Below are 17,178 nucleotides of genomic sequence, written 5' to 3' on the forward strand. Positions count from 1 at the left end.
TGCTGATAGCCTAAATTGTATCAAATGATGATCAGACCATAGTAGTGGAGAAATGACTATATTGTCTATTTGGAAATTATTATTATCTGCGTCTGGCTGGAAAATGAGGTCTAAAGTATGGCCTGCAATATGGGTAGGGGCCCTTATTAATTGTTATTATCAGCTGTTAACATCTTTTCCTGCAAAAAACCAAGAGTGAAATAGTTATATTTGTGTTTGACAAGTTTTTTTTCCTTTTTGTTCCAGGTTCAAGCAAATTCTAATGGCATCTGACCCAGTACCTGCTTATGCTCTGAAGCTGTTAGTTGCCCTTACAGAGTATAGCCCTATTTGCACAAGGTAACACAACTGCATATTTACTATTTCTATAAGCCAGAGTCCAAAGAGCTTGACTTTTTTTTGCTTAGATCAGTTGGCCTTTGCTATGCCATATCACAGTGGTCTCCAAACTTCTTTTCCCCATGAAACACTTGAAAATTGCTGAGAGTCTTGGCGGACCACTTATTGATTTTTCTGCCCGTTGTAGCAATTGTAATGTGCTGTGCTAGGTGCTGTATTGTTCTTTTGTATTTTTTACAAACATGCTGCAGACCACCTGAATGAAGCTCATGGATTCCTGGTAGTTCACGGAGCACAGTTTGGGAACCCTGCCATATCACAAACTGCCCTTATTTTTAAAAGCAATGTGCAATGTAGCATAGGAGTCTGCTGTTTTAGAAAAAGGAATCTAAAGCCCCGTTGAACTCAACGAACAAGTATTGTAGTTCCTTGGATCCTGGCCGTCAGATTGCTTTTCCTCAATCCTTAACACATTTATTTTGAGTAAGCATCATTGAACATGGTGGATGTTAATTTGGGTAAACATATAAGATTGCACTTTCAAAAGATCTGTTCTTATAGAAAGATTCAAGCTGTTAATTTTAAATAGAAATATAGATTTGGACAGGGATTTCCCCCCCCCCCCAAAATTTAGTATGTGTATATTTGTATAATGTATTCCATGTATTTTTCTATTAATTATTTTTCAGTATTCATATTAAACCTTTCAGAGAAGCAACTATGTTAGTCTGCTATTACAAAAACAACAAAAAATCTTCTGGTACCTTAAAGATGAACAGATTTTTTGTAGCATAAGTTTTCATTGACAAGAGTCCACAAAAGCTTATGCCAGGGTTGGGGGACTTGTGGTGCTTTAGATGTTATTGGATTACAGCTTCAGTCATCACTGACCATTTACTATGTGGCTGGGGCTGATGGCAGTTTGAACTCCAGCAGCATATTAAAGGTACTAATCAAATCTTTGTTGCTTCTGTAGTTAAATCTGTAGCCTGTTTCTAAATTCCCCATCTCCGCATGGAGACAATGTCCAAGTACAAACACCATGGTAAAAACCATCATTTGGTAGGCCTTTTCCTCGCCTACCTTAAACTCCCTCCCTAATTTGCCACCATAAACAGAAATGTGCCTTTTCACTCATGCATACAGAGTTGACAAACAGGCTATACACAGATGATGTGTATGTATCCACAGCTCTAGTAATGTTGATGGCCCAAGATGTAGTAGTAGTATTATTTATTATTACAGTCATAGACCCAATGCATTCAAATAAAATACAATACAATAACTGTCCAGATAAAACAATATTGCAATGTTACAAAAGTGCATCCAGTCCATCAGGAGAGGAGATCTTCTCTCGTATAGATTGGGCAGCAAAAATAAATTTGGCAACAGATAGGGTGCAATCTCTGTTTGAGGCTGACAAAAGATAGAGAAGTAGGCGATCAAGCGGCTTATGAGGAAACTTTTATAACTGGAATTATAAATTTAGAACGTTCAGTAATATATAGTGAGCACTGAAAAAAAAATGAAAAAGAGTTTCAATATCACATGCATTGCAGGGGCACAGTCGATTTTTATACGATAAGCCCCGATATCTCCCTTCTAACAGCGCAGAAGTTATGCAGTTAAATCTAGCCTTAGTAAAGGCTAGGTGGTATTTAGGGACCATGAGAAATTCCAAATAAGAGGCACATATCGACGGCTCATAACTCAGGCCGAAGTGAATGGGGGAACATGTTGAGGTGGCTGCCGTAACTGCGCATTGAAAGTCTATATCTCTGATCCGGGCCAGGATAGAATATTTAGCTGCTGCTGGCTCTTGTGATGATAGGTACTCTAAAGAAAGGCCTATTGTTGCAAGATAAGTAGAAAACGTTTTAGCCCATAGGGAGGAAAAAGGATCCTCCCACAAAAGTGGAGGATAGCCAAAAGAATACTCATATGACAATTTGGACCAATAGTTAATAGCTATAGTCCACGCTTGAGCCTCAAGCGAGATTAGGCCAGATTCCAATCTAAGGACTGCAGATGGCACACATTTTGGAACACCAAAAATTTGTCGAAGAAAGATTGAAAGTACGGCCTCTACAGAAGAATCAAAAGCACCGATCCATAACGGAACTCCATATAGAAGTTGGGGAATTATTTTAGATCTAAAATCCTGTAGAGCTGCCGGAATATATTTTCCTCCTCTTATAAAAAAAATCGTAAAATGCCCTTTGCTGAATTTTGTGCAGTTGTAATAGCAGCACGAATATGGGGAACCCAGGACAGCGATGAATGAAATAAAATGCCTAAGTACTTAAATTGGGTAACTTGAGCAATTTGGTGGGTATTGATCGTCCATTCAGAAATTGAAGAACGCTTAGTAAAAAATTTTTAGTTTTGGAAAAATTTATAGTCAGCTGGTTTTCCTGGCAATATAACATAAAAGCTCGAAATAGTCCTTTTAAACCGATTTTAGATAGAGATAAAAGGACGGCGGCGTCAGCATATAACAGTAGAGGGCAGTGCTGAGTCGCTAGTTTGGGGGAATGAAAATCTGGCGAATGACACCTAATTGCTAAATCATTCATAAAAAGGTTAAATAAAAGAGGGGCTAAGATACAACCTTGTCTAACTCCTTTTGTTGTAAAAATGGGGTTTGTCAGACCCCCCTCGCGGCCACATCTAACGCGAAAGGATGTATGCTGGTGCAATCGGATGATTAAAAAAAGGAGTCTTTTGTCAACTGTAGTATTTGCAAGTTTTACCCATAATTTCTCCCTAGGGATAGAGTCGAAAGCGGATTTTAAATCAACAAATGCAACATATAGGCCATTGCCCCATCTATTCCTATATTTTTCAGCTAGATGATTTAAGATTACACAATGATCAATCACAGACCTACCTTTCCTAAAGCCCGCCTGCTCCCATCCCAAAATATTTTCCTCTTCTAGCCGTGTGGAAAGTCTCCCCTTCAGGTAACTGGCATAGAATTTGCCGATTACAGAAAGAAGGCTGATTGGTCTATAATTCGCAGGATCTTCTCTAATCCCTTTCTTAAATATGGGAATAACTATGGCTTCTAACCAGGACTCAGATGGGTATCCAAATTTATTTATTATTGTAAACAGGTTGGCCAACAGGGGAGCCCACCAGACCTGGTATACTTTCAACAGTTCAGGGGGTATGTTATCAAAACCAGGTGCTTTGCCTGGTTTTAAACTGCCAATCAGATCGATTATTTCCTTTTGAGTGACTGGTGTCCAAACCGGTAGATTTGTTAAATTAAGGGATGAGGAAATGCGGCATGTATCCTCGTGATTATCAGTAAAATATTGTTCCCATAAATGGGGAGGGATGCTACATAGGGCAGAGTTTAGAGGTCTCATATCTCCAGAAACAAGCTTCCAGAAGGTTTTCGAGTTTTTATGTCGGGAGGCTTGTATTAAGGCCTTCCACCCTTCCTGAACAGCCTGCCTTTTTTTGGCGGCTATCGTTGCCTTATATTTCCTTTTGATGGCAAAATACTCAGAAGGAAGAATATTGGTATTTTGAAGGCGATATTGTAGATAGGACTGCCTTAGTTGTCTCTTGAGAGCACGACAGTCCTTATCGAACCATCTAGGAAAACCTGTTCTGTAGGTTATCCTATGTGAAGAAGGTTTGGGCACTAAAGTCATTTTTAAATTTGAGATCAAAATAGCGTAATTTAATAAAATAGCATGGGGGTCTGTGGCTTTCATTATTCGCTCCTGTAAGGCCACTCCTAAAGAGGAAGTAAATTTTTTTTGCCACGTTTGTATCTACAGAGGGGCACCAAATGGTCCTTTTGTGAGTAGAGTATGCTGAGTTTATCGTTGGATTATACTCTAGTTCCAAACGTCCCCTTTCTGGTAGTTTTATAGAGAATATTAAGGGAAGATGGTCACTGTCCTGTCTATTGCCCACCATAAACCTCGATGTTAGGTTGAGTAGGTGTTGCAAAATTAAGACATAGTTGATGACACTGCTTCCTCTGCCAGAAATGTAAGTATATTCTGCACATTGATCTACCAGTCTGAGGCCGTTCAGCATTATGAGATTATGACTGCCAATCAGACGAGTTAGGCAGATGCCTCCATAATTTATCTTAATATCCTTAGAAACCCTAGCATGGGTAAAAGCATATTGATCATTTTCCTCTCCCCCCCAAAGATTTGATGCAAATAATGCATCATTATTGGGGCCAGTCCTAGCATTGAAATCACCCATGATGATAAAAAAGGCTTTAGGAAATAAGACCTCAAGTTCTGTTAAGTAGCTTTCTAAGTCTTCCCAAGATTGTTCATTTAATTCCCTGGAGGAATATGGAGGAATATAGACATTAACTAACAGAAGTGATATGGTATTATACGACAGTAAAGCCCCCATAGCTATATTTTTACATGGGTGAAAGCTTTTAAAATGTGCTGACAATGCAGTAGAAATCAATATTGCCAGGCCACCTTTTGCTCTACCCATTGATTTAGGTTGGGAATAAACCGCAGGTAGACAAATAATAGAAAAAACATCCAATATTAGGTTTTGGGTGCACCACGTCTCTTGGAGAAAAATTATATCAAATTTGTTCAGGTAAGCAATCAAATCCAAATTCTTTTGTTTAGCAGTTCAGCCTGCTATATTCCAAGATAAGAAGTGTAGTACATACTTGGATATAGATGAAACATTTTGGCACAACCCAGGGAGTGTTACAGTTGGGACTGGAAACTTTTCATATAATACATTTGTTTGGGAAGAAGGATATCATTTTTTATTTTTTTTTACAATAATTTTTATTCAAATTTTCATAAAACATAGAAAACAAAATCATAAAACATTCAAAGACAAAAAACAAAACAAAACAAAAATGATTAAACAAAAAAAAATAAAATGTTGACTTCCCATTTGTCACATATCAAATCAGTTATAGGTCTACAATATATAACAATCCTGTCTCTTAAATCATATTATAAAATCACTTTCCTCCAGTAGTTATCTTAATTAATCATCAAATCTCATAAACATTACTTTATTCTTTCCACAAAAAGTCAAAGAGAGGTTTCAATTCTTTAAGAAATATATCTATCAATTTTTCTCCAAATAAACATGTCAATTAATCCATCTCGTTAATAATTATAATAATCTTATTGTCATAACCATAGTCCAAATAAACATTTCGATTAATCCATCTCATCAGAATCTGTTAGGTCCAATAATTTCAATAGCCATTATTCCATTATCCCTATTAGTTCCATCTTCCATCTTCAATAGTCCTGTTAAGTCCAGTAATTTCAGTGTCCAATCTTCCATTATCAGTATTCCATAATAATCTTGCTGTTGTAGCCATAGTCATATAATAAGAGTCTGATGGGAATTTCCTCTATCCCAAATATTTTCTTGCCATCCATTCTGAATAAGTTGCTGAAATACTGTTGTAAAGTCATATCTGTGTTCTTCTTTTTTACAAAATGCACTGGCTCATCTCTTAAGAGTTTTTCCATTGTCACATGGCTGCAGTTAATTCCATAGATTTTCTCTATATCAAGCTCCATCACATCATTCCAGTCCAGAAGATTATCCAAGCCATTGATAACTTTATCTCTAATATCTTCATTAATTTCTTCAGAGATAACGTTAAATTCCAAACAGTAGATTTTATTTCTAAAATCCATAAACTCCAGATCTTTTTCCAATTCCACATTTGTTCCAATCTCCAGGGCTTGTATCTTCCCTTTATTTTTTCTTTTCTCATCTCTGATCTCATTCTCCTCTCTCACAGGATCCCCGATTTCTTTAAGCTCCTGCATCATTTTGCTCAGTTCAATTTTCAGCTCCTTACTACCCTGTCGCAGGGTTTGTTTCGTTATCTCAATCTCATGCATTATTTTCTGAAACATAATTACTTCCAGATTCTCAGCCACTTTCTTGATTGCCATTTTTAAAACCACGAAAACAAAGCAAAACAAAAATAAAGAAGAACCACTTCTTATTTCAGCAACAATTGGGTTAATATTCCAGGCTTGATGACATCACAGTATAAACAGAGCAACCTGCCTTATCTCTCTATGTTCAAGAATGCAAAACAAATTTAGTTCCCAGCATCAAAACAGTTAGTGGCGTCGTGAAGAAGCAGATTCGTCAAAATAAAATAGACCAAAAAGAGAATAGTCCCAGACAATATAATATTCCTCGGAATAGAAATCAGGAATAGAAATCCCTCTTCTGTTTATTATCTTTAGAATGCACTTCCAGGACAGCTTTTTGCGACAGAAACAGAGATAAGCTGTTAATTTCGTGAATAACAGAGAAGAGCTATATCTCACCCAGAAGTTGTCCAAAGCCGATCAATCTGACAAATCTCCTTTTGCTGCAACAATTTAAACCAAGTAAAAAAAATAATAGAAAGAAGGGTGCTTGCCTGTTAGTCCGTTCTCTCTTTAAAGAAAAGATAAACGTATCGCTTAAGCAGATAGAGCTTGTTAGGAAGTCCGTCCGGCATTGTTGGCTGGACCTTATCTCATAAATTAATGAAATCCAGTCCTCCCAACAAAAACAGGCTTTTGAGGTTGATCTCTACGTTTCTCCCTGCCCGGGAGAAATTTCATCAGTCAAAAAAAAAAAATGTTCTGACTGATTTATATCTGAATAAGCTTCTTTTGAGGCGGGAGCCCGTCCCAAAAGCAGGCACAAGCAAAGTCACCCTTCCCGGAAGTCCGGGAAGAAGGATATCATTTTAACTCTGTGATCTGATTTAAAGTCCCTGTAACATCCATAAAAACAGCTCCTGATTTAATTTGACGGACAGGAGGTTTAGAAGCTTGTTTATCTGGCTGTGGGGTGGATTGTTGCCGGGTCGGAGAAGCCAGTTCCCCAAGGTCCAAGAATCTTGACTTTATCCAATCCTCTCCTCCCTGGAGCGGTTTATTTATGTTACTATAAATGGGAGCCTTAGGGGAAACTGTATGGGACTTCAGCGGCTTTGAAAACGGATTGGCAGCCGTATTTAGATTGCTAATACTCCAGCAGCATATTAAAGGTACTAATCAAATCTTTGTTGCTTCTATAGTTAAATCTGTAGCCTGTTTCTAAATTCCCCATCTCCACATGGAGACAATGTCCAAGTACAAACACCATGGTAAAAACCATCATTTGGTAGGCCTTTTCCTCGCCTACCTTAAACTCCCTCCCTAATTTGCCACCATAAACAGAAATGTGCCTTTTCACTCATGCATACAGAGTTGACAAACAGGCTATACACAGATGATGTGTATGTATCCACAGCTCTAGTAATGTTGATGGGCCAGGATGAATAAATCAGGATTTATAGTTAATATTGTGCAAAGAGGGTGGCATTATTAGCTTACTTCTTTGAGCTTATTGTCTTTGAAACAAAAGATGTTCTTAATAATTCAGATACTGATTGTTCCTGTAAATATGGAATAACTAGAATTGATCTTCACTCAACTCTGCCACCTCCTAAAATTGGCTCATGGATATACAGTAGTTATTAAGTGTACTGGGAATAGGTTTGTGAAGAAAATCAATCTCTTTGGGAGTGTAAAAAAGTTTATAGGTGGTGGCAGTATGGTGACATCATGGTTTAAATCTCCTCATAATCTGGTTTAAAATGCATTCATAGTTTCATTAAAGTAAATAAAATTATGTTGACAGGTAGGCCTTAGGTAAGCAACCATTTGTATTTCCTCTTGGAATGACTCAATCTAGGGATGGGGGAGAACTTCTGTTCAGTTCACGTTTAAAGCCAAATCTATCAAATCTGCACTTTCTAAAACAATATGAGAACCAGAACACAGCAATCCTTCAAATTGTGATGTACTCCAACCAAACATGCAAATATTAGGGGGAAATGTGCATAAAATAAATCTATTAGTAAAAATAGAATACAAAATGCATTATATTAGGAAAAATGTTTTTATTAGGAGAAATTCACACTAAAATGCTGAAGAATTTTCATGAGAATTTAAACAAAAACCCAAACTGCAGCAGAAATGTGGATAATTGAATTTAAGATTGGAAAAATCAAAGAACCAATTGGTTCTTTGGAAAAATTGGAAGAACCAAAATTGACATTTTCATCCAGCCCTCATTCAGTCAAAAAACTGCCCTTTGTGTCAGACCCAGGTCCATCTAATCCATAATTCTGTCACCAGCAGTGGCCATTTGGATGTCTTTGGGAATCTCCCAAGTTGCCTAAAGATTGTCTCCAGCACATAGTAACCATATGCACTGTATTGAATTAGTGTTTATTTGAGGAATTTTATACCCTGCCATTCAATAAGTTCCCAGAAAGACTTAGAAAAATTTAAAATTACGACACAAATTACAATAAAACATTAGAACACCACATTGGGAAAGAACAGCAACAAGTATTAACCAGCGTAACAGTAATATACAGAGGTTTCAAAAGCCTTGAAAAATAAAACGATCCATGCTTGGTGCCAAAATGACATCAAGGTAGGTGCTAGGTGAGCCTTCAACAGTCTAGAGTGCCTCCGCTGAATAGACTTTTCGTCTGTAGTCATCCACCACATTTGAAAGTTCTGTTTAGTTGTTATGAGTTCAATGCATTACTTTCTAAAGTCATCTAAACTAGTGACATTTGCCCATGTATTTTGGCAACATATGCAACAGAAATTAACTATTATGTGAAGCAGTTTTTGTCTCAACTGAACAAAGTGCCAACCTAATTTCATTGAATGGCCAAGAGCTCTAGAATTATATGCAGTCTGCCTCTCCAGCACTAGAAAAGAGAGAAAGTGGCAAGACAGCAGTTTCCCAGCAGCAAGCACAAGCTCTAATGCAGCTAGAGATGTGATGCAGAGTCAGGAATACCACTGACCCTTAGACCCTTAACTCCTTTCCCAGGTCCAAATCAAGGTCCCGTGATGGACGTTGCATGCGTAGTGGGAGGCAGCATGCCTTTGAATGCCAGCTGTTGGGAAACACAAGTGAGGAGAGTGTTGTTAAGCTTAGGTACTGCTTTCAGAATTCCCATAGGCATCTGGTTGCCTGCTGTGAGAGCGGAATGCTGTATTAGATGGGTCATTGGCCTGATCCAGCAGGCTGTTCTTACGCAGTTCGCCAACTGAACAATGTTTACAAAAATGCATATTTTAGGGGAAAGTGTCATAAAAATGAATATATGAGGGAAAATGCATTATATGATGAGAAATGGCTTGCAAAAATGTGTACATTGGTCAAAATTGCCTACAAAAATGTGTTTATTAGGAGAAACACACACTAAAATGCTGGAGAATTTTCATGAGGATTTTTTTTGAATTACAAATTGCTGCAGAAATATGGAGAACTGAATTTAAAACTGCAAAAATGAGAAACAGAGTCGAAATTGACAGATAATTCCATCCCTACCCCATATTTGGCTATATTCAGAATTCTCCAACATCTGTCCAGTCTGTCAGATCACAGACCTGAGTGGATTGAATGCCCTCTGATAGAGCCCCTTCACCAATTCATAATGGGTGACTGTGTCTTCACTATTTTCTCCCAAGTTTCCTCAACAAACTCTTGTGAACTTGAGGTCCCCTCCTGAGGAAGCTGGGAAAGAACTTTAACCTTCTGGCCTTTAGAAAATGTTTCTGTTTTGACAGGCATTTCATAGCCAGGATAACTATATACAAACATTGTGTGTTAAAAACTACTTTGTTGTGGGTGTTTCTTATTATTGATCTTTTATATAATGAATGTTTTAATGTAGTTGATAGCAGTGCTGAACCCTTAGGGAATGGGTGTGGTAAAAATTAAGATAAAAAGACCTTGGCAAGTCCCAACCATTTTCTCTGACAAAACATAGTTTCAGTTATTGATCTATGAGCAGCTGCTATTTAAAGGTGAATAGGGTTGGGCAGGGAGAGGTATTGAAACGCTGTTACGATATCATTAAAAATGTAGTATTCCTGAAAATACATAATAGATCAGAAATAAAATCATTATCTTCAAGGCTTAATAACAACAAAATCTCTTATAATCCTTTATGGGAGTATTTTTCCATATACTATTACATTTTATGTTGATAACTTGTGAACCTTATCATGAGGGTTATAAGCTATCTGAGGTCTCTCTTATATATAAGAAATCTGATATAATAAGGGGAAGTCAAAGTAAAATTAAAAATGTAGTGGTCATATGGTGGCTCATCGGCTGATTTTGTTTAACTCCCATGAGCCTGCCTGAATTTAAGGAAAAGGGAAGAACAGAAGAGGAAGCCAAGCCCATTTAATTCATACATACTAGTTTATATAGTACAGAGTGGGGAAACTCTGACCCACAGGCTGAATCTGGCTATCCAGGCCTCCCTATCCAGCCCGTAGGTCTCTCCCCAGGCCACATCCCACTGGGTACCTCCTCTGTGCTTTTTTCCTGGCTAGAAAGTGTCCTTGAATTGTGATAATATTCTTCTTTGCCTGGATAAAGAGAGATATGTGCAAGGGGTATAGAAACTTTGTGTGGTTGAAATACAGCCTACTGTGTTAAGGTAAGAGTCACCTATCACGTGAAGTTGGTTTTTATTGGAGACGATAGACTGTTTTGTGAAAGACATTCCTCAAAAAGCTGGGTATAAATTAATTTAAAAAATGTTGTTCTACCCACTTTTACTTCTGTCCCCACCCACCCCTGACATATAGTGCCCTCTCCCCTCAAAAGGTTGTCACAGGAACATAGGAAATGGCCTTATACTGAGTCAGACTATTGGTCCATCTTGTTCAGTATTTTCTACACTGACTGGCGGGGGGTGGGGGTTCTTCCTGATTTAATAACTTTTATATCCCATTTTGAAATGTGTTTAAATCCTAATGCCCCCTTCCTTCCATAACGCATTAAGGGGGAGGGGTGTGTACATACTTTTGCTGTATGATAGCTGCTTTTCAAAAGGATGGTATCTACTCACCATTTGGGTTTTCCAATTAATATTTTGTAGGTATAATTTTCATTTTTAAAATATTAATTATATTGAGTTAAAATAATGCCAGATGGCAGTTAATCAGTAGTCAAAAACATGGCATTGATGAGATTTAATTTTTGAATTTTTTTATATAGATGTATATAGTAATATAGTATAATAGTAGCCCCACATAGAGTGCATTGCAGTAATTTAATCTTATAGTTATCAATGCCTGGGCTACTGTTCCTAAGTCATCTCTGTCCAAAAAGAGTTGTAGATGGTGTGTCATCTAAAGCTGGTAACAGGCATTTTTAGCCAGAACAAGCAACTGACCTGTATCCCAGACCTAGTCTCTGTCTTGCCAGGATTCAGCTTCAGTTTATTGGTCCAGGCACTGGTTCAAGACTTACATGACCACAGCCAGTTCAGATATTACAAAGAAATAATGTTGGGTGTCATCAGCATACTGATGATACTGTGCTCCAAATCCCGTAATGACTGCTCCCAATAGCTTCCTATAGATAATAAATAGTGTTGGGGACAAGATGGTGCCCTGTGGTACCCAACTGCTAGGAGGCTGAGGAACAGTCACTAATGCCACACTCTGAAATATAAAAGCTTATTTGTGATTGTGATATTCTAGAAATTACAAGTGAAACCTGCAACAAAATGCTGTGGTATGTCCTTACCTCCTGACAAGATTGCTGTTGTTTAAGGTGCCAGCCAGCTATTCCCACAGAACATTGCTTCCTTATTTTGGGGTGACCTTGTTTCACTTCCAGATTGATAGGGATTCAAGTACTCGACTTCTCTATTAGTATATACTAGTGGGACCTGCAACAAAACACTGCAATGTCTCCTCCCTCCTAAAAGAGGTGCTCCTGTAAAGGGTTCCAGCCAGTACTTCCCTCTAATTGGGGCACTGCATTTTCCCCCATAGCATTTTTTTTTCATTTCAAACTGTCACTCTACATTCTGTGGCTACTGAGCATGCTAAGTCCTCATTAGCTGTTTTTTTAAGAGAGGGCATGAAAGGTGCCCTCTTATTTTTTAAAATTGTACTATGCAGACCTTGATGTTGTCCTAAGCATGCTGATAACTTCTTATTTCTCAGTGGTTCCAATTTGGCTACAGTCCTATCAGCACTCACCATCTGAATTCTTTGTTAGAAGCAGTGGTGATTTAAGATATGCTAGTAAAATTTACAATCTTTATTAATGAAGCTATTCTTTATAAGTACTAAGTAGAAATGTTGTATAAATTTGTTTTCTATCTGCTTTTCAAAATTCTCTTCCAGTTGTGAACTATGTAATAACTGCTTAGAGAACCCTCATGTGCTTTCTGTCACCCTTCCATAAATAGCACTTATGGAAGATTTCCTCTCGTGATGCTGATGTTGGATTAGTTTTCTTTGAATTTAGCTAAAATTTATCTCCTGAATTGTAGAAGAGCATAGGTAGAGCCAGAAAACTAGGGACAAACGAGGCAATACGTCCCCGAGGAGTAACTTAGCATAAGAAGGGATTTTGGAGACACATTGAGGTGTAGAAGCTTATGGCCAAGTGGTCAAGTTTGCATTTTTAAACAGTTTTTTAATGGCTTCTGTGGCTCTCAGCTGTCATAAAGTTGCATGTCCTTTATCTGAAACCTGCTGGTTAATCACTTCTCAGACACACAGGATGTGATTCTAATATACTTAAATGTATTAACGCAGAGAATATAAAATAGTTAATGAAGCATACATAAAAAGCTCTTTCAGTGTATGCATGTTAATTTTAGCATATCTGCTGTAGCCTATTACTTCAAATATTTGCTGCCTCCATTGCAATTTGATGGACTTAATGCATTGTAATATCTGCCTTTTAAAAATATTAATTTACTTGCTGTTCCACTTACTTGCATCACATCAGTAAGGTAGACCAAGAAGTAATTTCCAAAGCAGTATTGGATTTCTTATGTTTAAATAGCTGTGGCAGAACTTATTTAAGTGAAGAGGTAGTCAGGGGCTGAGGTTTTTGGGTCACAGATTTTAGCAGCACCTGTGCTACTTCATGTTCAGTGATTTAATCTGAGTTTTCTGTTTTTGTTTTACAGCCTCGTTGAACAAATTCATCTTGTTCCAACTATTTTTCAAGTAATTCTGGTGAGAATATATTTACAGAATTTGATTTTAACATATCCTTAAAGTGTTATTCAATTATGATGTTCTGCTTGCTAATACGCTACTTCAGTGGGCATGACATTATTTCAAAAAGGCTGTACAATCTTATTATACTGATTTTGTTGTGATATATACTAGAGAAAAGATCCATGCATATTCTCGATATACTGGTTGACATGCCTAGCCTTGACTTGGAGATGGACACAGACACCTTGAAGGACAAACTGTATCTCCCATTGACCAAAGACTTAGACCTGGTAGATTTCACCCTTGCCAACCCTGGAGATCCTTAGAGTCCATGGAGAAGCATCCCCAGGACCACCTCTAGAGAATCCTCTTGAGGAGTCCTCAGGGTGGGTCTAATCCAAATACCAGTGGATGAGCCCCTGGTAGAGTCCAAGGGAGATTTTTGGGGCACCCTTCAGTGCCTGAGAACACAGATACCTAAAGATTCTAGCCTGAACTGCAGGCCCAGAAGTATGTGCGAGAGCCCAAAGTCACTATGTGACTTTGGAGTAAAAGACTTTGTATGAGTAAGTGTACTCCTCAAGAGGAAAGGCTCTCAGAACACCCTTAAACACCAGCAGCTGGGATTAGGTGTGGCCATGGAGACCAGGGTACATCAGCCCCTACTTTGAACTTCCTAGTTGCTGCAACAGCAAGGTCTTTAGCTTCCTGTCTCTGAAATTGGATTTACTGACTTAAATTACCTAAATTGGATCTCCTCTGTTGCTTCTTCAGAATGTTACCTTCTGATGCTGTCCCTGGATCATCTCTTGGACTTGGACTGATTACTTGTGCCTGACCCTAGTTTGTCTTTGATTTTGCAATAATAATAACAATAACAACAACAACAATAATAATAAAAATGGAATAGTAGGTCAAACATGCAATCTGATGTATGAGTCGTTGGACACTACAGGCTTGGAGCCTCTCCACAGACTATACTGCTGACGCAGGACACTGGTTGTACATCAGTTTGATTTGTGTTAGTGCAATGTTCATACTTGTGCCATATTCATACCAGTATTTTGAGAGTATTTTGTCACGTTCAGTTCTTCCCTGTGGTCTCTGTGCAGTCATGCACAAGTCCTTCACCTCCACAGAGCCTCATCTGGGAATTTGTCAAGCTAGGCTAGAGTTTTTGGCAGCCACCCATTCCCACTTTCTGTGTGCACATATCAAGAGGTGCGTGTCTTGCCTTCTGGCTCACTTCTCTGTCGTATTATCTTTGGGGAAGATGGTTTCTCTCCAGAGGCCTGTGTTATGTCAGTGGATCCTAATGGCAATGGATTGCTTGTGGCTCCACAGGTTCCAGGCCCAGCTGCCCTTCCCTTCAGTGGGAACACTGCTCCTTTGGTATCAAACTGTATTGCTTCTTTGGATTCCAGAAAGAAAAACATGTTAAGGACAAACTCGCTGCAGCTTTGAAGGAAAAGCTAGTCAGTGCCTCCAGGGTGATCCTTCAACCTGGCCACACTGTCCTGACACAAACGCTGTCAGGGGAGATTATTGATCTTACACCTGAGGCCCCAGCCATCTCCAGGAGGTATTAATCTCTCCTCCATCCCATACTTGACACCAATCTTCTAAGGGGTAAAGGGCATCACTGGTCACAAGACCTCACATAGACTGGGTATGTGTGTGTTCCAGTTGTGGCAAAGAGGCAAAATTTCTAGATACTCTAAATGACTGTCCTAGAACAGTTATCATGGAACCAACCAGAGGGTGGAGACCTTGGATTAAATCTTAAATGACACCTGGGACCTTTTGTGAGATGTGTTGTTGAACTCATTGGGAACAGTGACCATAGTGCTATCAAATTCAATGTATATGTAAATGGACTCTTGTCAAGAAAATGCAACACAGTCACAAGAGCTATGGAGCTATATGTTTTCGTCACTCTGCCAGATCATCAGTTCAAACATTGAAAGATGTAACAATCCTTTACCAAAGCCCCACACAAAACACAATTATCAGGGCATCAGCTTCTCATGCAAAATGAAAACATGTGACTCCACAGCTCCTGAGGAAGGAGATATATTCTCAGAAACACATAGAGTGCACAATAAATCCTCCACCTAGTACCAGAACCTGTTTCCTTCTGTTTTGACTACACTTAGTGCTTTTTTCCCATCTTCATTCCTGAAATACCATCTTCCAGTTCACCACTGAGCCCAGACAATGACCCGATCATACATAGCCTCTCCTGACTTAGATGTTATGGAGAAATGGAGCTGCATGTCATCAGCATACTGATCAGTAGGAAACCACTGTATACCAGTGCCCCCAATACCCATCCCAAAGAACCAGTCCAGAAGGATACTAGTCAATGATATCAAAAGCCACTGAGAATCAAGAAATAGCAGCAGAGATGCACTCCCCCTGTGTTGCTCTCAGTTCAAGTCACCTGTTGGGGCAACCAATGCTGAATCAGTCCCCAAACTTCACCTGAACCCAGACTAAAACAGATCCTGGGGTCTGAATTGACAGTGACTAACCAGAAATGACACCTTGGCACCTTGTGGCAGCTGTGAAAAAGGCAAATGCCAAGTTAGGGGTCATGCCTTTGAATTAGGGATGGAAAGATCTGCCAATTTCACTTCTCTCCGTTTTTCATTTTTCCAATCTTAAATTAAGCTCTCCACATTTCTGCAAGAATTTGCAAACTGTTTATTAAAAATTCTCATGAAAAATCTCCAGTATTTTAGTGCAAATTTCTCCCAATAAACATGTTCTTGTAGGCAGTTTTGACCAATGTAAACATTTTTGCAAGCCATTTCCCATCATATACATTTTTGCATGTTATTTGCACTCATATATTCATTGTATGCACACTTCACCCTAACTTATGCATTTTGTAAACATTGTCTGGCGAACTGCATCACAAAATTCAAAAAAGTGTGAATTTTGAAGGATAACAGTGTTTTGGTTCTCATATTTTTTAAGCAAGTGCAGATCTGACAGATTCAACTTGAAATGCAAACTGAATCAAAATTCTCAAGCATCCCTACTTTGAATACCAGCTGCTAGGAATCATAGGTGGGGAGAGTGCTGTTGCACCCAGGTCCTGCTTGCAGGCTTCCAGTGGGCATCTGGTTGGCCGCTGTGAGAACAGGATGTTGGACTAGATGGGCCTTTGGCCTGATCCAACAGGGCTCTTGTTATGTTCTTATGATTTGTGCACCATATACGAAAATTTTGATTACTCCAAAATCTCCCAGATTTATATTTATTAAAGCTAAATAACCAGTTATGAAATTTCTTGGACTAAGACTCAGTTGAAACCCCACTTACCTGGAGTAAGGACCTGCTTCTCAGTAGACATGATTAGGATTGTGGTATAACAGTGTTCTAAAATATGGTGGAAAGAAGGGGTCAATATGCCACAAATCCCTTTATCTATTTCAGCAACTTCTGGAACGGAGGTTTCGTTCTTTCTTAGATGTCCAGCTCCAGAACGTGGTTTTGGGGAACATTGTTTGTTCTCTAGTATGGGGTCCCACAGGGGTCGGTTCTGTTCCTCATTTTGTTTAACATCCACATAAAACCTCTGAGTTGGGTCATATGGAGTTTTGGAGTGTGTTGTCATCAGTAGGCTGATGACACTCAGCTCTGTTTCTCCTTTGTCTCTTCTGCAAATAAGACATTGGATGTGCTGAATCGGTGCTTGATTGCAATAATGGACTGGATGAGGGCCAATAAACTGAAGCTTAATCTAGACAAGACTGAGATGCTATTGGTGGGTGGTTCC

The 17,178-nt window shown here is 38.7% G+C and overlaps 1 protein-coding gene across 10 annotated transcripts in view; it reads left to right on the forward strand.

Moving 5' to 3' along the window:
* The window catches only part of ULK4 (unc-51 like kinase 4), a 447,010-nt gene that overhangs the window by 188,285 nt on the left and 241,547 nt on the right, over nucleotides 1–17,178 (forward strand). For 9 of the 10 annotated variants that reach the window (XM_061587596.1, XM_061587594.1, XM_061587592.1 and 6 more), the window contains exons 30-31: nucleotides 247–339; nucleotides 13,358–13,406. In XM_061587596.1, coding sequence (XP_061443580.1) covers nucleotides 247–339; nucleotides 13,358–13,406 — 142 coding nt within the window. Of the gene's footprint in view, nucleotides 1–246; nucleotides 340–13,357; nucleotides 13,407–14,165; nucleotides 14,218–17,178 lie in introns of those variants that run through there. The other variant, XM_061587601.1, reaches the window with a different exon arrangement.

This window comes from Rhineura floridana, chromosome 10 (genome assembly GCF_030035675.1).
Source record: "Rhineura floridana isolate rRhiFlo1 chromosome 10, rRhiFlo1.hap2, whole genome shotgun sequence".
In the NCBI taxonomy this organism is placed as follows: domain Eukaryota; kingdom Metazoa; phylum Chordata; class Lepidosauria; order Squamata; family Rhineuridae; genus Rhineura; species Rhineura floridana.